This window comes from Lynx rufus, unplaced genomic scaffold (assembly GCF_022079265.1).
Source record: "Lynx rufus isolate CCGP_SWC_20201006 ecotype Redwood Valley unplaced genomic scaffold, mLynRuf1.p SCAF_1, whole genome shotgun sequence".
Classification (NCBI taxonomy): Eukaryota; Metazoa; Chordata; class Mammalia; order Carnivora; family Felidae; genus Lynx; species Lynx rufus.
The window spans coordinates 108,398,590-108,422,245 of NW_025814823.1; the positions used below are offsets into that span (position 1 = coordinate 108,398,590).

General features: G+C 37.0%; 2 protein-coding genes across 6 annotated transcripts in view; one reads left to right on the forward strand and one right to left on the reverse strand.

Annotated features, from left to right (window-relative positions):
- Window positions 1-20,231, forward strand: part of CDC42SE2 (CDC42 small effector 2) — a 188,871-nt gene extending 168,640 nt beyond the window's left edge. The window contains exons 6-7 of the transcript XR_006962815.1: window positions 9,103-9,254; window positions 18,465-20,231. The gene's annotated coding sequence lies outside the window, so the exon portion shown is untranslated. The remainder of the gene's footprint in view (window positions 1-9,102; window positions 9,255-18,464) is intronic.
- Window positions 1-23,656, reverse strand: part of RAPGEF6 (Rap guanine nucleotide exchange factor 6) — a 191,222-nt gene that overhangs the window by 12,263 nt on the left and 155,303 nt on the right. For all 5 annotated transcript variants that reach the window (XM_047084272.1, XM_047084264.1, XM_047084255.1 and 2 more), the window contains 5 exons: window positions 17,423-17,634; window positions 12,769-12,892; window positions 6,741-6,961; window positions 4,332-4,523; window positions 1,741-1,875 (listed from right to left, as the gene is read on the reverse strand). In XM_047084272.1, the coding sequence (XP_046940228.1) occupies window positions 1,741-1,875; window positions 4,332-4,523; window positions 6,741-6,961; window positions 12,769-12,892; window positions 17,423-17,634 (884 nt within the window). The remainder of the gene's footprint in view (window positions 1-1,740; window positions 1,876-4,331; window positions 4,524-6,740; window positions 6,962-12,768; window positions 12,893-17,422; window positions 17,635-23,656) is intronic.

Consider the following 23,656-nt stretch of genomic DNA (forward strand, 5'->3'; position numbering starts at 1 on the left):
TTTTAAAGATAATAAACTCCTCAGGTTTCCAAAGATTCTCAACATGCCTATGATAGGCTCCCAAAGCTATGAATGTCAAGGTCAATTGCTGGCCACATACTGAAAGACACTGTGGCAAAGACTCTCTATTCTAGTGGTGAGAGTAGATTTTCTGTCGAGAATGAGAGCAATGGGGAAATTCTTGTTCTTACAAGTAACGTTCAGGCAAGAACACCAAATCCAATCAACTAGTTTCCTAGTTAGAGAACTGTCTATGATGGACTTCCGATTAGTCTCCCCAAGGGGTGGAGGGTGTAAAGATGTGCCTGAAAGAGGATTAAGAACACACAGCCACTGTTCATTAGGACCATCTGTGTGAATGGATGTGGTAAGGAGGACCTCGGAGGGCACCAGGCACACAGTAAGAGGATGAAACAGACTGTACTTCACAAAATCACATGTGAGCTACATACCACAAGATCAGAGACCTGTGTTTTAAAAACATACCTGTTAATATATATTGTTTATACATCCTGTTTAATTTGTACTAATCTTTTCTGAGTAAAATCTGAATGAAAATTCCAGCTTCTCTCAGCTATGTGAAGGAGAACAGGAAACGTTAGAATGAAGCTAAGTTACCCTGGGATGGCAGAAGGGACAAAGAGGACACACTTCAATTTACTAAACACTTATCGTCTATCAGGCTTTATAAATACTACTTCGTTTAACCCTTGTATAAAGTCCCTAAAATAGCTGGTCTTTGTTCAGCTTATAAATTACCTGGGCTTAGTAATGCAGCTATAGTGGGGAACAGAGTTAGAATTCAAGCTCTGGTCTGACATCACTTACCATATCGCTGCCACAAATATGGCAAATAATAAAAAAAGAGCTCGCAAAAGTGGGATCAAACTCAGAACATGGGAGCGGGGGAAAGCTCTAGAAGCTTTTCATTCCTGCTAGAATTCATAAGGTTTTCTTCCCCAATCCCATGTGGCCTCTTGTACTGTGATTATTTAAACATGTGATTCTTTTACATCCAGGAAGATGATGCCAGAACTAAGGAGACTTTTTTACCAAAATACAAAAAGAGTGTGGAGCATCCAGTGTAAGAAATACACACACCATTTAAAATACTACACGTGCAGCTAACGTGAAATTGCATTTGCATACACACTACCCAGTCTACTCAAGACAAAAAAAGCTTCACTGTGAATTACAAAAATGTAGGTCAACGAACAAGACCGATTTCAGGCATTTTACATCAAGAGGTTCTTTTTAAGTGTGATGTAAAATCCACAGGGCTATAAGTTATTTTAAATCCTGATTACTAAAAAGGTAATAATATTCCATTACTAAAAAAGGGAACATATCAACCTAAATATGCTTTTTTCCCCCGAATTTTGTAGCTGGTTAAAACCAATTTATTGTAGAAATTCGTATTTTAAAATACTCCACAGAAATGTTTAAAAAATTGGAAATTTGAATAACACCACCAAGAATCTGCAAAGAATGAAGTGACTGTGACTTCTGCCTTCATTCTTATCTATGCATGTCCACTCTGAATACAGAAGTCCTAGCTTATATAAGGCACAACACCTGGAGAGCATCTGAATAATTCAAACTAAAACATGAAAGTTCAAAAAGTATCAGGAGGTACATGTTTCTTCACTTTCTATTATCACTAGAGATGGAAAAAGCAAATTATGTGTCACAAAGCGTTGCCTGGTGTAAGAACAACTAGCTTAAACTGTTACGTCTTACCTTTGCGAGGAGAGCCTTGAGGAGATGCAGGAGGACTAGAATGTAAGGATGATGCCACAGAGATCGTATCTTCTGGATGTTTCTTACCAATTATTTCTTCAGTTGTCCCTAAAACTTTCTGAGGTAAATTTGTACCTGAAAATAAAACCCAAGAAGCAAGTAAGCATCACTTCACAATGAAAATATCTGTAAGGTGCCTAATATGCTACGTAACTAAAGCCATGATGCACAATGGCTAGTGTAGTCAACTGAAATGTGTAAATGACAAACAGGGACTAAATGACTGGGTAATAGCATACAGAGATTCTCACCTCTAGGTTACTGGTTCCAATTCAGCTAGTCAGCACAAACCACATTATAACAGTTCTTTGTTGTCTGTTTTGTGGCGTAAGGGAAACCGATTTAATGGTTTGAGTATAGTGTCCCAGCCCCCACAATTAACACATTTGTCGGAAGTCTTAATAGGGAAGGTATGGATTCCAACTCTTCTCTCCCCTCTAGAGGTGGCCTCTCCAAGTCAGGGTGAGGCACGTGGCCAGGGCAGTGTAGGGATGCTGGCACTGTCACTACCTGTGGGCATATGGAAGAGGCTGCCGGGCTGCCAGTCCAGCCCTTTTCAATAGGACTAAATTCACACTATAGGAGAAAAGTAGACAACAGAAAGAATCATGAATTTATAGAAAAATAGTATGGAGCCCACTGGAAACATGCTGCAACGTTCTATCTTTACTCTTGTTGAATAGACGTTCCTGTTTAGCATAGGTCAAACTTAGCAATGGTTTCACGATACTGACATTTTTATATTATAGATCTTCTCTAAGAAAAGTCAAAGAGCTATCGACACTATTGTAATCGTAAAGTAAGCCCAACTTTGATGCGCATTTGTCATAGTAACAAGCGGCCCTTTTTAACAATGCAGAAATTTAAAATTTAAATCACAGTATACTCACACTACTCTTAATTAAGTGCTTTTTTAATATGAATACATTTATCACATAAATAACAGCCATATTACAACAAGCAAAAAGAGGGCTACTTAGAGTTAATACTGCCTCTTGGGTGATGACATCCGAGTAAGAAGCCAGACCTACACCTCTCCTGTTTCTCACTTGACCAGCATATTGACTGATTTCATCAATTTTGAACCCAATTATTTCCTCATCTCCCCAACCATCAAACTAGCTCGGGCTCTGAGCAACGTCCAGTGAATTGTTCTATCAGCCCTCCTTTTGGACTGTCTATCTGCAGTCTCACTGCCCTCCCTACTCTAGTTCTTCTCCAAATATAAAGTGGACCATAACCTTCCCCTGCTCAAATGTCTGCAACAGCTACCCACGGACAACTGTCCTTTGGCATGCCATATTAAAATTTCAGCATGCCTAGGACTTCACTTCTTGTCATACTGGGAGGCTATTTAATATGATGGTTGAAAAAAAGGACTTTAAAGCCAGTTAGCCTGCGATCAACTCCCACCTCCATCACACACTGGCAGTGTGTAAGTTACTGAGACCTTCTTTGTTTACTCTCTAAAACAAGAGTATTGCCTATCTTACAGGGTTATTATGAAGATTAAATGAACATAATGAACTTAGTAAAGCATAAAGCACTCAGAACTGTGTCTGGCACTCAGGCGGTACTCTGTAGGTGGTAGCTTTAATTATTATTGTCTCTCAGCACTCTTTCTGCAGCTCTACACTCAGAGGCAGCAAACTGCCAGTAGCTCCTTGCAGATACCATGCTTTTCCTTTGCTTGAAGCAATTTCTCTGCAGTCTTTGCCTCATTACCTCCCTCTTGATCAAGCCTTAAAACTCTGCTTAGGTGTTATCTCCACAAAGCCTGCTCTGAAGTTCCACTTTATACTTAGCTCTGTGTGCTCCAGAAACTTCCCATTTTTTGTTTTTTTATAAGCTCTGAACATACTCTAGGCATAATAGCAAACATATTATATTTGTTACCGGTTTGTGGGTCTATAGTACCAAAATGGAAACCTGGCAAAGGCAAGGAGTGGGGGGCACTTCTTATTCAACTTTGGATCTCAAAACAAAATCAAATAAAATTCACAAAGTTCTACTAAATATGTCCTAAATGTATAATGCATGGGTTAAGCGCTAATGTTAGGAACCAAACTAAATGTAGCTTCTTTTCTACATGGCCTAGAAGAGGAGGGATAAAGCATGGTCTATACTTTATAAACCTTACAATCTTTTCTTGTCTCCTCACTAGGTTTTTGAGAAGTGATCGTGAATGTAAAAACAATATACATTTTTAGAATAAGCAACCTCATTCTCATAGGTTGCAGGTGCGTTAGGTAAGTGTTCAAATGCACCTCTGAAAGCAGCAAACGCTTGGTACCTAGGCATATTGCTCTAAGTTTTCTGTTGCTAGGACTACAGGAATTCCAATTATCAGCATTTAAGATATTTATGCTGTTATCAAATACCTAGAGGCAAACAAACATCTTTCAATTCATGAATGACAATTATATGAACTATACTAGCTGATCTTCTGAGCATTTATATTTGTAATTATTTTTCATTCTAACTCCCCTGGAAATTTTAATTAAATCAATGCAATAATTGTGAATACTCACATAATGTGGCGGGGTCTTTTGCTTGTCCCTTCTTCCTGATGGGGTGCAAATTAACAGCTGGCACTTGGAGTGCCTGGCTCACTCTGTGAGGCTGATGCAAATGTGCTTTAGCTGTTTGGCCTGCTGATCTCATAGGCACTGGAGACATTTCTGATGACTTGGCCGATCTTTTCTCATTGAAATTCTTAGTCACTAATAGAACAGAGTAAGAATTATGTAACTGTGTACTTTTTTAGGCAAGGTTATCACTAGTGACAATAATGACTGCATTGAAACCTTCTATTTTTAACAGAAAAAATACAACAGATTAATCTTCCTAAAAATAATTTCATGTATTATAAAACATGACTTCTAAAATGTCTGTAGAATTAAGTTGCTTCCTCCATACATTCTGAACCCATTAACTTAAATGGTCCCCTTTCCACCATAACAGTGACAGCCAAGTTTACATCCTCTCATCTACACTACTGAAATACTTCCCTCATTGGATCAATTCTAGTCTATGACTTCAAGCCACTCTCAACAGAACAGCAGAGTGCCTCTTCCAACATGAAAATCGGATCATACCAGTTTCCTTCTCCAATTTTATTCTATCAGCAGTTTATCAAGTTCTAAGTATCCTATTGGAATTTTTATTGGCATAACATTTAATCATATATATGTGTAAAATAACATCCACTGTGTAAAATAACAGCCACTTACAACTTAATCTTTTTTGATTGTTACAATATAGTGTAATTTACCATTTTTGATTTCTGCTTTTACAACTCATGATTTCCTTGACCCAGACACATATACCCTATGTTGTTCATATGGGTATTCTCGGCTTTCACAAGTTGTATTACTCCATTTTGCTTTTACGAAATACCTACATTAGAAATTAGCCCAAATAGCCCAAATAAATTCAAAGAGGATTCTTGCTTACAGAGGCAATGTAAGAAGCAGTGAGAAGACAACCAACAAGCTACTTTCCCAGAAACTACACTCAGCACCTCAGTATCAAACTGCTACTTTAAAAAAAAATTTTTTTTTTAATGTTTATTTATTCTTGAGAGAGAGAGAGACAGACAGAGACAGTTTGAGTGGGGGAGGGTCAGAGAGAGAGGGAGACACAGAATCTGAAGCAGGCTCCAGGCTCTGAGCTGTCAGCACAGAGCGTGATACAGGGCTTGAACTTACCAACTGTGAGATCATGACCTAAGCTGAAGTCGGACGCCTAACCAACTGAGCCACCCAGGCGCCCCTAAACTGCCATAACTTTAAATTGTGTCTGTGAGCCTGTGTGCTCTATCTAGATTTATTCTGTGCATCTGTTAGTAAGTCGTGTCCTAAAGTATCAGAAAAGCCTAACAGAGGTTATTTTTTTGGATCTGGGAACACTCAAATTTTTTTCCATAGAAATTAATGGTAACTGCTTCTTCCCTTTATGTCATTTTGGCCTACAAAATGTTTCATAGGAATGTTCTACTTACAAATGGTGGAGGAAGCCTATGTGTAATTAAAAATTTTGAGAATAGGCTCTCCTTTTTCCCCCACATAATTCCAGTATTTTAACAATATGAGAATGTGCCTCACTTTTCTTAGTTCACCTTACTAACACCTATTGTTTATAAGGCTTTCAATTAAATTTCTTCCATTTCCTAGTTGGCAAATATCTATGAAATTTAACGAAGATAAAAGTTCACTTAGTTTTACTCTGTATTTAGGGATGAAGATAAATATGTCCTCAAACTGAAGGGCTCCTCTATAATGTTCCAGTTTTTATAAGAAGACTTTCTAATGATTTTTTTAAACGTTTATTTATTTCTGTGAGAGGCAGAGAGTGTGTGTGTGTATGTGTGTGTGTGTGTGTGTGCGTGCGCGCGCGCGAGCGCATGCGTGAGTAAGAAGGGGACGGGCAGAGAGGAGACAGAGGATCCAAAGTTGGACATTCAACCAAACAAGCTACCTAGGGGCCCCAACTTTCTAATAATTTTTTTAAAATGTTTATTTATTTATTTTTGAGAGAGAAAGAGAGAACACAAGTAGGGAAGGGGCAGAGAGAAAGGGAGACAGAATCTGAAGCAGGCTCCAGGATCCAAGCTGTTAGGGCAGAGCCCGACGCAGGGCTTCAACTCACAAACTATGATGAGATCATGACCTCAGCTGAAGTCAGATGCTTAACTGACTGAGCCACCCAGCCTCCCCTCTAATGCTTTTTAAAGAATTCTTCAACCCTCAGTTTCCTACACATGGCAATTAGGAACGGATGGAATTCAGTATCCAGATAAGAGATCATTTGACGCTTGGGATGTCAGAAACCTTTTTGAGAGAAAGTTAATTTTCACTGGACTTAAGCTTAACTGTAAAGATATAATGTCTATTTTGTTGTACTATTTAACATCACATTAAGTGAAAACTTGTACTTACAGGTACCATAGGCAGGCTCCCACTGCAATGACATCATCTGAAACTTTTCCTCATCTGTGTCTACATCCAGACTGGAAAGATACTGCTTCACTTTTCTTGCCATTTGGGCATCCTCGTATAGCTTCTTGGCGTTGAGCAGAGAGCTGCGGCGTGCCCTTTTCTTGTGAGCACCTCCTTGAACATCTAGCATGTTAGAGTTTGTGCTGCCTTGACTCAATGACCTGTAGGATGATGGATATCACAATGAGGAACAGTAAAGATGAGAACCACACATGGCAGATTGAAGATTAAAAGAATTTTGTTCTGTTAATGCTACTGCATGCTGATGCAAATGAGTTAAAAGATGAAGAGCATTAATGCAAAGTAATATGGCACACATGGCTATGTTCTAAGTTTTAAGATTCGGCAAAGTGCAGAATTCAAAAGAGTAAGATAATAATTTTTCCTCCTCCCTCCAACCCTGTGCCCCAGCAACAAATTCCATGAAATCTGTGTTTGTGCCTATGCAATCCATGGCACAGCTGGGACAAGTAAACAGCAGCCCCAGGAGGCCATCCAAACTCTGAAAATATGGCAAGAGTCTGAGTCAGAACAAGTCCATCCTTAGCCAGATCTCTATACCAGGATTCTTGAGCAAGGGAGTTTCTACAGGAGCTTTGCTTATCTGTGCTGCTTCTTTGGACATGCCATAGCCATCACCATTCCTATCTACAGCAGGCCACTCTTAGAAAGCTAACCAATTTTACCACTAAGTGTTTTGGCCAAATTCAAAGAGAACAACCGAAAAGAAAAATAGGCATTTATACTCAATCCCGTATAGTCAGAGACCAGAAGTACAAGAGAAAGCTCAATCTCCCACTCACACTTGGAATGGTTAGGCAATATGTGGTTCTGGACTGAGGATCTGGGACTTGGGAACTTTCTTTGCAATGCCTCTGCGATGAATTGCAAGCTGGGTAGAAATAACCACAGTTCAAACAAACTATAGCTTCACCCAACCTCTTTGTGGCAAACCTCATTCTATAATGGCCACATCTGGAACCAATGGAAAACAGGAAAAGCAATGCTATTTGTCCTTTCTAATGAGGCTAGAAACACGAAGTTCTTAAATGATTTTTATTCTAAATGCAGTTCTCACTCCAAAATAATAAAGTTATCTATGGGTTATCTAAACGAGCCTCATATTTACCCTAAAATATTCTAAATACACAGATCACAAAGAACAATTTGTTCTGCAGTGCTCACATACTATTTAAAACTGACAATAAAACCCTAATGTGTTCATTGTAAATTAAGCAAAACAAAAGTTGTAAAAGTGTCACAGTATTTTTTTCTTTCACAATTTTAATATCTTTGAATTAAGATGTGTCTTACATTTGAAAGCAACTTTTGATTGCTGCTGGTCAGGCAGAATCTGTGACATGGTTGTCACTACTTGTACACACAGAAACTTCAAAACTTGAAGAATGGTTGGGAAGAAAATCCAACAACATTAGTGAATTACTCTTTTAATCTCCAGTAACCAAATGATTTTAAGAAGGTAGTGGATGTGACATGTTCAACAACATTCTCAGAGCAGCTGTCAAAAAGAGGACAGCTCTAAATATATGCAAAGCCAAGCTAAGAGCCCAGCACCAGCAGCTTTTACTTCTTTAATGGCTTGTTTTAAGAAATACTTCATTACCAATACAGTTGATGGCACAAAAGAAAATACCGTGCAGAGAAAAACACCCAGAAACTAGTAACTCAAAAGATTCATATTCTAAATATGAGTGAGTTTGACAGAGATCTAAATAAACCAATTTAATGTGCTCACATTTTTCTTTTAATGAATGTAAAAGGGTGTTATGTGATAAAAATACCTATCTAAGTTTACATAAGAGCTCTTTTAAATAAGCATAAAGTAAAACATTTTCAGTGGTAAGAAGGCACTTAAGTGATTTTTTCTCAGTGGTACATAAAATAATGGTGTGTCCAACAATCGATGATGTCTTAGATTCAAATATATGCATTAAAATCAAGTGCCAACATTTAGGAACAAATTTTAATACAAATGTTTTAGTAATTTTACCTTTACTGATACAAAAAAAAAAAAAAAGTCCACAAATCTAGGATACAAAATTCTAGGAACATTGTAATAAATGACAATAAAATGCCTTCTAAACTAGTTCCAAAACAGAAGAACGCTATGAAATAACAAAAATGCCTACTGTCTGCAAGTATCATACAATGCAACCCTAAAACTGAACAAACAATGAATGTGTTAACCTAAGTCATTCAACAGCCCAAATTCCTACTAGAATGTGCTGATCAAGTATTTTTCTTCATAACAGTAATGCCAGGAATCAATTTCTATTTTCAGTGAAAAGAACCAGAAAAGAACAAGACATAGATGTATAATACGGAAGGAAACACATGAGAAAAACACAAGGAAGGAAGAATGTAGAAGGAAATTCAAGTTCACCAAAATTCAACAGAAAACAGGATCACAAATAAGACAAGACTCAAGTTCAAGTAAGTGGCTCACAAAAAAAAAAAAAAAATCCTTTTTGTGTGTAATTAAAGCATCTGACTTCATGATTCACTCTAGTCTTAAAATAACAAAAATCCTTCATATGCAATCCCTTCATTCACAAAAACTGTCTTTCTTCATCTAAAAATGAAAGGATACATAGGTGATTTATAAGGTCCTAAACATTCTAGGGTTCTAAATAAGAGATATCTATGTATAAGGAGAGATCCAAACATACCTGAACAGCAAAAGGTGGCAGTTTCAGATTATATTACAGTTTTTTTTTTAAAGTAAATTCTGCCCCCAATGTGTGGCTTCAACTTATGACCCCAAGACCAATGCTCCACACACTGAGCTGTCCAGGCACACTTGACTATATCACAGTTTAAACAGAGAGAAAGGAGTCTCTTATTTAAAATGGTACAAATTTAAAATAAAATTCAATGAATATTGTTTATGTCACATGGTATTAGTAGATCTGAATAATTAAAATCATCTTCCATTTCAATCATTTACTGACTTTATAGTATAGTTTGGATAAGGGCTGCCTCTTTTTGTAAAACTGATGGAAATATAAGCTTTATAAACAAACTTCGTTCATTTTTATGTAATTACATATTTAGATAATTACATATAAGACACGTGAACAAACTTTTTAAAGGAGGCTTCATGCCCAAGGCTTGAAATCATGACTGAGAGATCAAGAGTTGCATGCTCTAATGACTGAGCCAAGCAGGCTACCCCACAATAAGGGATTTGAGAAAAAGAAAATGGCATGGACTCTGGAGTGATACTACCTAAGTATGAACTAGCATTAGTGAGCTTTAATTGAGACAAGTGTATCTTCCCCACGTGCACCATAAGAATACCGGTATTTATCTCACAGGGTGCATGGAGAATTAAATAATTCTTATAAAGTGCTTAGAACAATATATGGCACATAACAAGCACACAACAAATATTTACTATCATCCTCTTTTAACTGACCCTACTAAATTAAAATCTACAAGGGACTTACGGGACACCAACAATGGAAAAGTCCATGGGAAAAAAAAGCTACTTCTATCACTATTTTCACCTTGTTAGCAAAAGGCATTTGTGAGGAGCGTAGGTTGACAGGGTTAACAGGACGCATGCTAGTTCATCCGCGTGCATTAACAAAAAGGATGCAGTACGTGTTAAGAGTTGCACAACCTCTGGTTCAGGTGCATTCATCTCTACACTTACCCCAGACTCCGCCACCTCTTCTTCCTGTAAGCAAGAGCCACAAACATTGACGCATGGGTTTGAATAGGAAAGCACAGAAAAAAGACAACAGTTGAGAGTCAGAGAAACTATGGAGACAGAATAGAACAGAAAAATTTTACTAAGAAAAAATGGCAGCTTAACAGTAAAATGACTTTAATGGAATGCAGAGGGGGTAAAATGAATTAGGATGTGTACCGGAAGCCAACAAACCCACAATATTCTTTAAAATATGCTGTAAGGCTAATTATATTTCTAATATCTAATTCACACCATAGGCTTATGTTAATAAGCAACTTAAGAAAAAAAATACTTATTATAAATTTTGAATTTAGAGTTTTTAAGGGACGTAAACCTTAAATTAAGGAAGAGAATTTTTGAACATTTTTTTGAAAGGATTTTTGAGCACTCCTTTCAGTGACAAGATGAAGTTACAAGGAACATAAAGATTTATAATGTCATTTCTCAGGGCAGAAATTTCTCCAACAATGTACTTTAAAAGAAATTTTGACCAAGAAGTCAACTTAAAATTTAAGTAAAAGTATAACATCAGAATAGGATACTGCATATCCTTATACTACAAATGGACTGAATAAAGACTGCTTTTTATTTTATTTTTTGCCCCTCGCCAGAGTCCATGTGCTGCAGGTGGCCCAAGACTCTGCTTTTCTATCAGCAAACTGTTTTCTGTCAGATTACTGTTAGAATGAAAGAGGTTACTTTTTCCACACTATATAATATACACCACAAAAATGGATAACTACTTGCTTAAAAAAAAAAAGTGCATTTAAGTACTGGTTAAAAAAGAAAACTGATTCAGGAAAAGTTCAGTCCAATTCAATTTGTCCAATCTAATTATGAATGTTTTATTTTCCCCTATCTTGTAGTCTACTTAGCCCAGGTCATGCCCCAGAAAATGGCCAAGTTTATTAAATTCCTCCTTAGGTTTTTCCTCCTTTGTTCATTTTTGAAGCATAGCTGGTACTTAGTATGTTATTTACTGGTCTGTAGGGGCACAAATCCATTGTTTTTGGGAAGGAGTGCTAACATATATGAGAAAATGGAGGTCCACGTAAGACAACAGGCAGTAGTGGGGCCACTGTACAGAAACAAGCAACAAAGGCAAAAACTTAAAAAACAAACAAACAAACAACAAACCTTCCTCCAGGTTTGCTTTGGTCCCTGGTTCTTACTGTTTTCTGCTTCCATACTACTGAGCAACAACATGTCTCCTTACATGTTGGATTCCTAAGGGCGGAGCGGGATGGGTAGCGAAGAGTGACCGCCCCCTTCGTCTGTTCTCTGAGGATCTCTACACTAGAGCCAACTATCAAATCAACTACTTACAAAAACAAAGACTCCTGAACAGTAATCTAAGTAAAACAGAAGAAAACACCTATACTGACACATACTGATACTGTTTGATTACAAAAATTCCACCTTTGATTTTTAAAGAAACAAGTGTTTTTGTTTCCTTACTGGACTGTATTTTTTTTTTAGCCAGAGGAACCGTGCCTATCTTTGTGCCTATTTCATTTTTAAAAGCCTTATACACTGAAGTTATACACATAGGCCTGAAGAAAGTAAGTCCCCTAAATTAGAACCCTAATATCTATTTACCCTGAAAATTTTAGAAATTACTGAGAAGGGTTTGACAACACACTTTCTCTAAGTTTTACTGAGTTTGAGAAAGTCTCTGTTATTACATTAAAACTGAATTTTAAAAAGCATTCATTCTTAGAAGATCAGGTTAATATGGAATACAAATAACATTTTCCATTTTTATTAATGATAGAACATGCTTACATTTGCACTTTCCAAATTCTGCTAAAGAACTTGCATACAAATAAACAGTAGTACTATGGCTTGAGGAAACTAATATATTTTAAAAAAATAAAGTATGATTTTAATAGAAATAGAACTTTAAAAACATTTAGTAAAAATAAAAGGCATGTGCAGACTAATATTTAAGTCAGTTATTTAACATAACAAGATAGAATTATCCACGTACTCCAAAAAGTAATACAGAACCAGGGCTCAAATCTCAGCAAGTTACATAATTCTGGGCATATTACCTAAATGCTCTGAGCGTCCCTTTTTCACAGGTACAAAGAAACCCATACCACCTACCTTTAAAGGGTTGCTGTGGTAAATGATTACTGGAGACTGACATACAGTGCACAGCAAATGGGAGATGGCTAATAAATGATAAATATTATTACTGTATCACTTGATGCCACTGTAACACTTCTACAGACTTCAATGCCATACCTCTGTCGAAACATCATAGCTGGGTCCATGTTAGCAGAAGTCATTCGAACAACTTGACGGATTTCCTTGGCAATCATTCTTAGCTTCTCAAAATTCACTAAACCATCTACTTTGGAGTCATTCCCTACGGAATAAAACCAACTTTTTCATTTTCAAAATTAAAATGCCCATATGAAGGTAGGAAAAGTCAAGTTATTCTGGGGGCACAAATCAGAACCGTCTTTATGAAACTGCCACTTCTGTTTTGAACCGATAAAAGCATATATGGTTCAACTATGCTCCCAGGGAATGAGCTAACTAGGAGGAATTCTATTCCTATGGGAGTGATTACAAGTACTGGAAGTTGATAAGCTACATAGCTTCTAAACCAATTTCACGATGTTAAAGGCACATCTATAAAATGTGTGGCTCCTGAAATCTTACTGTCTAGATGCTCAGCCCACTCTATCAGGTACCTGTATCTGCTCTTTTGGACAGCAGGGTATAGCACTTGAAAACTTAGGCTTTAGCCAGAGGTCACAAAGAGTGACCTATGGGCTTAATTAACCCAGTAAGTTTTCTTTGGTTTAAAATCTTTTAAGGGGTGCCTAACTGGCTCAGTCAGTTATGTGTCTCACTTTGGCTCAGTCAGGTCATGATCTCACAGTTTTTGAGTTTGAGCCCCTCATCAGGCTCTCTGTTCTCAGTACAGAGTCAGCTCTCTCCCTGTCTCTCTCTGCCCCTCCCCTGCTTGTGCTTTCTCTCTGTCCCTCTCAAAATAAATGAATAAACTCAGAAACATTATAAAATCTCCCAAAGTTTGAAAACTGAACAATACCTTTTGAAATAATGCATAGGTCAGACAAAATCAAGAAAAAAAATAAAAATAAAATACTTAAAAAAAGTGTTAAATGAATTGTCAACATTTAACAAATGGAATATATCCCATGAAAACCTCTGACTGCTTTTAAAAAGGGAGGGTTCTAGTGGGGGATTAAGTAAGAGTAGATCTGTTTTCCCAAATGGCAATTATTAGTTAAATTAAGGTGACTGGCTCATAGAGTAAACACTTTCTGGTCTGCCATTCATCTTTTCTTTCCGAAATCTGCATTTACATTTGTGCTAGCTCTTAAGTTCCATAACTTTTATTTGTTCTAATCAGTAGGGCTCTGAGGAAAAATTCACACAACTTTCAAAATGATCTACTTTTCTTTGAAGAGGATAGCTAGGAGATCAGACTTAGCCCATTTGATGGCTTACCAAGTTCAGACTACAAGGTAAAAACTGTATGTTTAAAAGGCAATGTGATGGTCTATAGTAGTGTTTCTTTTTCACACCTGTCTTTTATAGTTTCTGTGACCCCATTTATCTACTCTGGTAGCCTGTGAGATGCCTCTGTGGAACTCTAAGTTCCTAATGGCAAGTCTGAGAACTTAATGCGTCTGAAACATAGAGTGGGGTCTGCTTTCTCATGGTAAAGAGCATTATACAATGAACGTATGAGTTGTTCAGGGTCTCAACATGTGAGCTACTAACAAAATAATCACCAAAAATACTTCCAAGTCACTAGGGGCGCCTGGGTGGCTCAGCTGGTGGAGCGTCTGACTTCGGCTGAAGTCATGATCTCACTGTTCGTGGGTTCGAGCCCCACATGGGGCTCTGCACTGAAAGCTCAGAGCCTAGAGCCTGTTTCGGATTCTGTGTCTCCCTCTCTCTCTGCCCCTCCCTCACTCATGCTGTCTCAAAAATAAATAAACATTAAAAAAAAACAAAAACAAAAACAAAAACTTCCAAGTCACATACACATGTCTTGAGGGAACAAGTCAGAAAAATATATTTGAAGCCTATCAGAGTATTTCCTTATGAAAAAGGAGTGATAGAGAGGAAGCATTAAGACTAATTAGAACAACCCTCCTGCTGAGAATAATTAGAAAATTTGAGCAAAAATAGAAAAAACAAGTATTTTAAGGCAATAAAAAGCTATCAAGGAAGTGAAGATTTGGAAGAAGAATGAAAGATCTGGGAAAGGTTTACCATTTCCCAGTGCCTGACCCTAGAGGCATCTACTGATTCAGAAAAGGGGATGATGAGCTTAAAAAACTAAGTAGTGACACCCTGACTTCTTAGGTTAGAGGAAAACACCTTAGGTCCTGGTAAACCTCCAGTGCTTTGGGTTGGGATCCTGAAGGGCTATGTGGGACTACGATGAACTAGTTGTGACCAAGATAAAAGTTTAGTGTTAAAATATCTTAAAAATGTAAAAATGGATTAAGGTGATCTTGGACTGCTAGCTTACGTAGCTGCCTGGCAAAAACAAGTTTTATTTCTTTCTGGAGGAATGGAACATCATCTGAAACCTCAAATTATTTCTGTAATCTTTTATACACAACATCCATTTGATCAGAAGTAACTAGAGACGTCAGGAGAAGAGATGACAAATGAAAACAGGAGACAAAGACAACAGAAAAGGACCCACAAAGGATGGAGTTATTAGACAAAGACTTTAACTAAGCTGGATATGTGCAAAGATGTAGAAAACAACACCAAGGACTTTAGCAGAGAACACAGAGATAAAAAAAATTTAAGTTGTAAACCTGACAAAACACAATAACTGGCTAGGAACTCACTGATATATTTAAGAGTAAATTACACATAGTTCAAGAACTGATAAACTGGACAGTAAGTTGGAAGAAAATATCCAGAATGAAGCATGGTTAGACAAAAAGATGAGAAATGGAGAAAAGAGGGTATGAGACAATAGAGGCAGTCATCATGTCTAAGACAGGCGAAATCAAAATCCCTAAAATAGAGGTCAGAAGAGGGTAGGTAAGAAATCTGAAGACAAAATGAATGAGAATTTTTCCAAAACTGATGAAAAATACCAAAACATAGGTTTCAAGGTATCTTATAAACAAATCAGAACTAAAACAAGCAAATGCCACACCTAGCTACATCATAGCAGAACTACAGGGGAAAAAAAAAAAAAGAGAGACCAAGAGAAGAGACAATTACAAAGCAGCTATTGGAAGAAGGGTGGAATATAATCACAGGAACAGCAAATAAGACTGACAAATGACTTCTTAGTATCAACAATAAAAGCCAGGACACAATGAAATGGTCTTTTAAAATGTTTAGACCACTGCGAACCAAAATTATGCCTTAAAAATGAATATGAAGTATAGATATTTTTAGATAAATGAAATTAGGATATTTTATCACCAGCAGACTTGTACTTAAATAAACAATAAATAGTATTCTATAGGAAGAAAAAAAAACCCAACCACATGGAAGCTTTGAAAACAGAGGAATAAAAACAGTAACATCATCTAGAAAAAGATAAATACTGACTTCTCTAAATGATAAGATCACATAGAAGTTAAAGGCATGACAAGCGCATATAAACTGGTAGGTGAGTAAATGGAATTCAAGTACTCTAAATTCCTTGCACTGCCCAATACACAGAAAAGTACTAATGAATATTAACCTAATTAATATCAACTAATTAAGTATAAATATAATGCCTAGGGTAACACTAGAAAAATAGTAAAACAGTGTATAGTTAGCCAGTTACCAGACTAGAATAAATACCATACACAAAAATGAATTCAGGGAGACTGGAAGTGAAACATGCTAAAAGATCCATATGCTAGTCTTTTAAAACTAAGAACATGCTGTGTATTAAAAGATAACCTTAAGAGATTCAAAAGGCAAATCGTATTACACCCAGGATTTATAAGAAATTCTTAAAAATGCATTAAATAAGCAACAACCTAATAAACGAATGAATTTACCAGGTGTTGGTGAGGAACACTAACTCTAGCACCACTGCCAGTGTTGCACTTTTGCTAGACAATGCCAAACTGTTTTCTAAAGTTGATTATATGAATATCACATCCATAATAAAATCCACTATGAACAATATTAATATTCAAAGCAGCATTATCTGTAATAGGTGAACAGTGGAAAACTATGAAATGCTCATCAGGAGAATGGATAAATCCACTGTATTGCATTCAGGTAATGGAATACTAGTTTTGAAAATGAAATACAGCTACACTCAAAAAACATGGGAAAATCTCATAAATCTAATATTGACTAAAATAAGCCAGAAACCAAACCAAACCAAAATGCAAGAAAACAAATATACTATGTGATTCCATTTATATAAAGTTCAGCAACAGATAAAACTAAACCACAGTATTAGAAGTCAGGACAGTCATTGCTTTTGAGGAAGAGAATGAGGACGGTTATTAGAGACGGGCATCAATAGGGCTCCTGCAAGGCTAGCAACATTTTATTTTTGACCAGTGAGTTGATTACATGGGAGTTTGCTCTGTTGTAATTCATTTAGTTATTCTCTTGTTATGGTCACTTTACTGTATTGAATGTGTTGAATAATTCAATTAAAAAAAGTTTGGAAGGAAAATTATTAGTGAACAAAATAAAAAACATGAACAAACAATCTGATGTGGGTGTAAGTCAAATTTAAGTTTGAATGCAGAGGGAAAACACTTAAATTTGTTTTTGTCAATAATGTGGGTTTTGATTTCTAAAATTTGCTACATTTAATTAGGTAAAGCTTTTGTGATATAAAAGGCTGAAAAATATAATACATCACAATTCTGTGGAATTTGCTGAAGCTAAACACACTAATTTTCAAGTAACTTTTAAATACCTTCATGTAGAAATGTCATATCTTTCTTGACAACAGGGAAGAGTGGAATAATTGGAGGCTGCATGCTTTGACTACTAAGAATATTTCTATATTTTGCCATGTTTCTAGATGGATCAAAAAGGTCTTGTAGATCCTGGAGGTGTTTCTCATACTTGCTTGGTAATTTTTCCCAAGTACCTCTGAGTCGTGCTACAGATGCCAGGTTCAAGCCACTGCCAAAGATGAGAATAAAAACATTAATAAGGGACTTGGATAAGGGAGAAGACTCAGGGCAGTAAAGCGTATACAACAAATTTCTCTAATAAAGATAAAATAAATAGGGACATATTTCTAATGTGTTGAAATGAAGAGACCAAAACCATGGGAAAAAAAATAATAAAAGGGCTCTCTGATGTTACAATCAGGAAAATTTATACCAGAAGAACTACATTAACTTGCATATAGTTGTAGACTGTAGCCTTTATTTTACAGCTTGCATGTATTGAGACAAACATAGTATTTCCATAAAATAGACACTTAAATATAAAAAAAAAAAACCCTTCAAATATCACAAAGTTTTCTTTGCTTTATTTAGAAAATAACTTTATGAAGACACTGTCTATTGTGAAAGTGGTTTAAGTAATGCTGGACACAATTGCTATAATAACTGAGGCAAGTTCTAGAGCTGAGGCAGCCTTCTTTCCAAGGTTTTGTTCTCTCATGTCCCTGATTCAAATACTTCCCTATCTCTAGGTTCTAATCCTGTCCCCCAAGGCGTCCACATATTCAATGTCTTCTTCTGACAGGATTTTAAGCTCAGATAGCCCTCCTTTGAAAAACATGCCCATTCGCTCCTCTCTATCCCTTTATGTCTATACTACCATCAGGCAGGTAGGCTGCCACATGAATCCTGCATATATAATGCTTCAATTTTCTAACCAGTTAACCCCTCTTTTATTCCCAGGCACCTGACTTTTACGCACACCACTGTACTTAAAATGTTTTCTTGACTTCTGATTTTAAGGTTCGGAGTTAAGATATCTTTGTTCCCTTTGCCTCTCAGAAATCATCCCAAGAAACTCTACGGATCAATAACAGAAATGCAAATTTCATCTTCACAGAGACTAAGATATCTGTAACATCTAAACACATTAAAAGGTTGCCAATAAACAGTTAAGATTAAACAGGAGAATGCCAAATGCTGAAAAAGAATGGGCATGGTTAAAGATCTCAATGCAAGCTGGTGAAGTTCTCCGAAGTGGCTACCTCACCCTAAAGGCAAGAACAGCAAATATCCTATTGGAGACAACACAACAGAATCCATAGGATGACAGAATTAGGTGGGGGCTTGACTGTGATCTTTACCAGGGAATGCCAGGTTAAGTACACAGAGTGAGATAATATCTTCATGAGACAATACCTTAATACCTTTAACAGTGAGACAGGACAGAAGGTAGAAATTCTGAGTGGTAAGCAGCCCCAAAGCTGCCCATCTCCACGTAGTGGAAGGAAGGAAGGAAGGAAGGAAGGAAGGAAGGAAGGAAGGAAGGAAGGAAGGAAGGAAGGGAGGGAGGAAACAATTCACATTCAAGCTCAATTCCTGCTAGCCTGAAATAATGCCCTGTATCCTCTCCCACATGAACCTCCTGCAAATAGTTGGTACAGGAAAACTAACAAAGAACACAAGTAAGAAAAATGTTGCCACCAATCAAATAAAAATCAATGACCTAGCCATGATTTCAAATGAATAAAGTAAACAGCTTAATGGAGTGATATAAAGAGCTTGGAGAAAATATGGTAAGAGAAGTTGACAAAAAAACAAAACAAAACAAAACAAAAAACTAGTCGAGTTCAGAAAAGAAATGAAAGAAATATAAAAACCAACACAGAAATGAAGGCCATATTGGAACATACTAAAGAAAAAAAAAAAGACCGTGCACAAGTTGTGTTAAGGATCAACAAAAGCAATCAGTGGAAGCAATCAGCAATCAATGGAAATTCTATTTCTCTAGAGAGAAAATAATGGATATGTAAGAGAATGGAGATCTAAAATGTGCAATAACTGCTATCTTTGGAAGAAGGAAACAAAAATAATGGAACTGAAAAAATATTCAAAGGTATAACCTGAGAAAACTACAGAAACAAATCAGGCACTATAGACTGAACAGGCACCACAGTCCCAGAGAACCAGATACAGAACTAAAAGAGAGGTAGAAACACAGATGTAAAGGTAAAGCACATCAGAGACAAGGACAGAACATGGGGAGAAATCTCAGAGATTTGAACAGCTACATAAAATGCTAGTTATGAAGCTATTGTCTATGACATTACCAGGAAATAACACGTGAGACAAGAATTTTAAAGCCACAATGTGATGGACATTCAAAGACAACAGGAAGACACTTCGAATATATTCAGCAAATAGAATTTCTACAAGACCTTTATAAAATGACTAGAAAGCAAATTTCAACCAAGATTTGATTACAGAGAGTGATGTCTGCGTCATGACAGCATAAGCTATCCCTTGTTTTATCCCTCCAACCAAACAACAAAAGTCTAGCATCTACTCATGAATAACACTGCGTGTGTGGAACCCGGCATCATTCGCCAAGGGGGCTCGGGAAAGCCTTGTTTACAAGTGTATTGGTAAGAGACCGTCTTTAGTACTGTTTGTAGAACCTATAGGAGGTTATGAAGTGGTTTGTGCCCCCCTTGCCTGTAGTCTGGCAGTGCCTGCAGAACAAGAACTCAGTCACCTAAAGAAGAGAGAGAGACTTTGTGGAAGTCCAGGTTTCCAGAAGAGAAGTTCCAGTACTCAGCTGGAGTAAAACAAAAAAAAAAAAAAAAGGTTTGGATGCATTCAAGTAGGTAAAGAGAAGAGCTTGATTTTGCTGGCATCATCTCTTCTCCAAAGCAGCACAGTTGAAAGGTAACTAGATAGCTGGTGATTTTTCCCAGAGGAGAGAGGGAGAGCTGGTGAGTACATGCCTGGTTTCCCTAATTGTGTAGGATGCTGTCAAAGACACTCATTTTATTCTTGGAAGATCCAGACCCAGAACATCCATTAAAGTGGGAGCTCCATGACTAGGGGGAGGGAGCAGATCTGGAGAGCAGCATTTAAGATTCCTGGATAATTTGTAAATGAACACAGGATCTAAGAAGGCAAACTGTTGACATTAAAAACATAAAAGGTGGGGAGTAAAAGGGTTTTGCATATGATTGAAGTTATTATCAGCATGAAATAAATTGTTATGTTTCATGTAGATCTCATGGTAACCAAAAAGCAAACACCTATAATATAGACTCATGGAAAGACAAAGAAAAGGATATTAGAGCATATCAGCACAGAAGATCATCAATTCACAAAAGAACACAGCAAGGGAGTAAAAAAGAAAGACAAAACAGCGAGAAAATAATAAAATGGCAGTAGTAAAAGCCCACATGTATCAGTAATCATTCTAAGTGTAAATGGACTTTGTATCTTTTTCAATTTCCTTCATAAGCTTTCTACAGTTTTCAGCATACAGATCTTTCACATCTTTGGTTAGGTTTATTACTAGGTGTTTTATGATTCTTGGCGCAACTGTGAATGGGACCAGTTTATTTGTCTTTCTGTTGCTTCATTATTAGTGTATAAGAATGCACCTGATTTCTGTACATTAATTTTGTACCCTGCGACTTTGCTGAATTCATTATCAGTTGTAGCAGACTTTTGGTGGAATCTATTGGGTTTTCCATGTATAGTATCATGTCATATGCAAAAAGTGAAAGGTTGACTTCATCTTTGCCAATTTTGATGCCTTTGATTTCCTTTTGTTGTCTGATTGCTGATGCGAGAACTTCCAACACTATGTTAAACAACAGCGGTGAGAGTACACATCCCTGTCATGTTCCTGATCTCAGGGGGAAAGCTCTCGGTTTTTCCCCATTGAGGATGATATTATCTGTGGGCTTTTCATAAATGGCTTTTATGATGCTTAAGTATGTTCCTTCTGTTCCGACTTTCTCGAGGGTTTTTATTAAGAAAGGGTGCTGCTTTCAGGAAACCATCAGAACCTTAGAGGAGAAAGCAGGAAAAGACCTCTCTGACCTCAGCCGTAGCAATCTCTTACTCGACACATCCCCAAAGGCAAGGGAATTAAAAGCAAAAGTGAATTACTGGGACCTTATGAAGATAAAAAGCTTCTGCACAGCAAAGGAAACAACCAACAAAACTAAAAGGCAACCAACGGAATGGGAAAAGATATTTGCAAATGACATATCGGACAAAGGGCTAGTATCTAAAATCTATAAAGAGCTCACCAAACTCCACACCCGAAAAACAAATAACCCAGTGAAGAAATGGGCAGAAAACATGAATAGACACTTCTCTAAAGAAGACATCCAGATGGCCAACAGGCACATGAAAAGATGTTCAGCGTCGCTCCTTATCAGGGAAATACAAATCAAAACCACACTCAGGTATCACCTCACGCCAGTCAGAGTGGCCAAAATGAACAAATCAGGAGACTATAGATGCTGGAGAGGATGTGGAGAAACGGGAACCCTCTTGCACTGTTGGTGGGAATGCAAATTGGTGCAGCCGCTCTGGAAAGCAGTGTGGAGGTTCCTCAGAAAATTAAAAATAGACCTACCCTATGACCCAGCAATAGCACTGCTAGGAATCTACCCAAGGGATACAGGAGTACTGATGCATAGGGGCACTTGTACCCCAATGTTCATAGCAGCACTCTCAACAATAGCCAAATTATGGAAAGAGCCTAAATGTCCATCAACTGATGAATGGATAAAGAAATTGTGGTTTATATACACAATGGAATACTACGTGGCAATGAGAAAAAATGAAATATGGCCTTTTGTAGCAACGTGGATGGAACTGGAGAGTGTGATGCTAAGTGAAATAAGCCATACAGAGAAAGACAGATACCATATGGTTTCACTCTTATGTGGATCCTGAGAAACTTAACAGGAACCCATGGGGGAGGGGAAGGAGAAAAAAAAAAAAAAAAAAAAAAAAGGACGTTAGAGTGGGAGAGAGCCAAAGCATAAGAGACTGTTAAAAACTGAGAACAAACTGAGGATTGATGGGGGGTGGGAGGGAGGGGAGGGTGGGTGATGGGTATTGAGGAGGGCACCTTTTGGGATGAGCACTGGGTGTTGTATGGAAACCAATTTGTCAATAAACTTCATATAAAAAAAAATAAATAAAATAAAATAAAATAAAATAAAATAAAATAAAATAAAATAAAATAAAATAAAATAAAATAAAATAAAATAAAATAAAAAAAAAAAAAAAAAAGAAAGGGTGCTGAATATTGCCAAATGCTTTTTCTGTATTGGTTGACAGGATCCTATGGTTCTTTTTTTTTTATTAAAGTGATGTATCACACTGATTGGTTTGTGAATGTTGAACCAGCCCTGCATCCCAGGAATGGATCCCACTGGATCATGGTGAATAATTCTTTTTATATGCTGTTGAATTCGATTTGCTAGTATCTTATTGAGAATTTGTGCATCCATATTCATCGGGGATATTGGCCTGTAGTTCTCTTTTTTTGTTGGGTCTCTGTCTGGTTTGGGAACCAAAGTATTGCTGGCTTCATAGATTGAGTCTGGAAGTTTGCCTTCCCTTTCTATTTTTTGGAACAGCTTGGGAAGGATAGGTATTATCTCTGCTCTAAATGTCTGGTAGAATTCCCCTGGGAAGCCATCTGGTCCTAGACTCTTATCTGTTGGGAGATTTTTGATAACCGATTCAATTTCTTCACTGGTTATGGGTCTGTTCAAATTTTCTATTTCTTCCTGTTTGAGTTTTGGAAGTGTGTGGAATTTGTCCATTTCTTCCAGGTTGTCCAATTTGTTGGCATATAATTTTTCATGGTATTCCCTGATAATTGCTTGTATTTCTGAGGGATTGGTTGTAATAATTCCATTTTCATTCATGATTTTATCTATTTGGGTCCTCTCCCTTTTCTTTTTGAGAAGCCTGGCTGGAAGTTTATCAATTTTGTTTATTTTTTCAAAACCTACTCTTGGTTTCATTGAACTGCTCTACAGTTTTTTTTAGATTATATATTGTTTATTTCTGCGCTGATCTTTATTATTTCTCTTCTTCTGCTGGGTTTGGGATGTCTTTGCTGTTCTGCTTCTATTTCCTTTAGGTGTGCTGTTAGATTTTGTATTGGGGATTTTTCTTGTTTCTTGAGATAGGCGTGGATTGCAATGTATTTTCCTCTCAGGACTGCCTTCACTGCA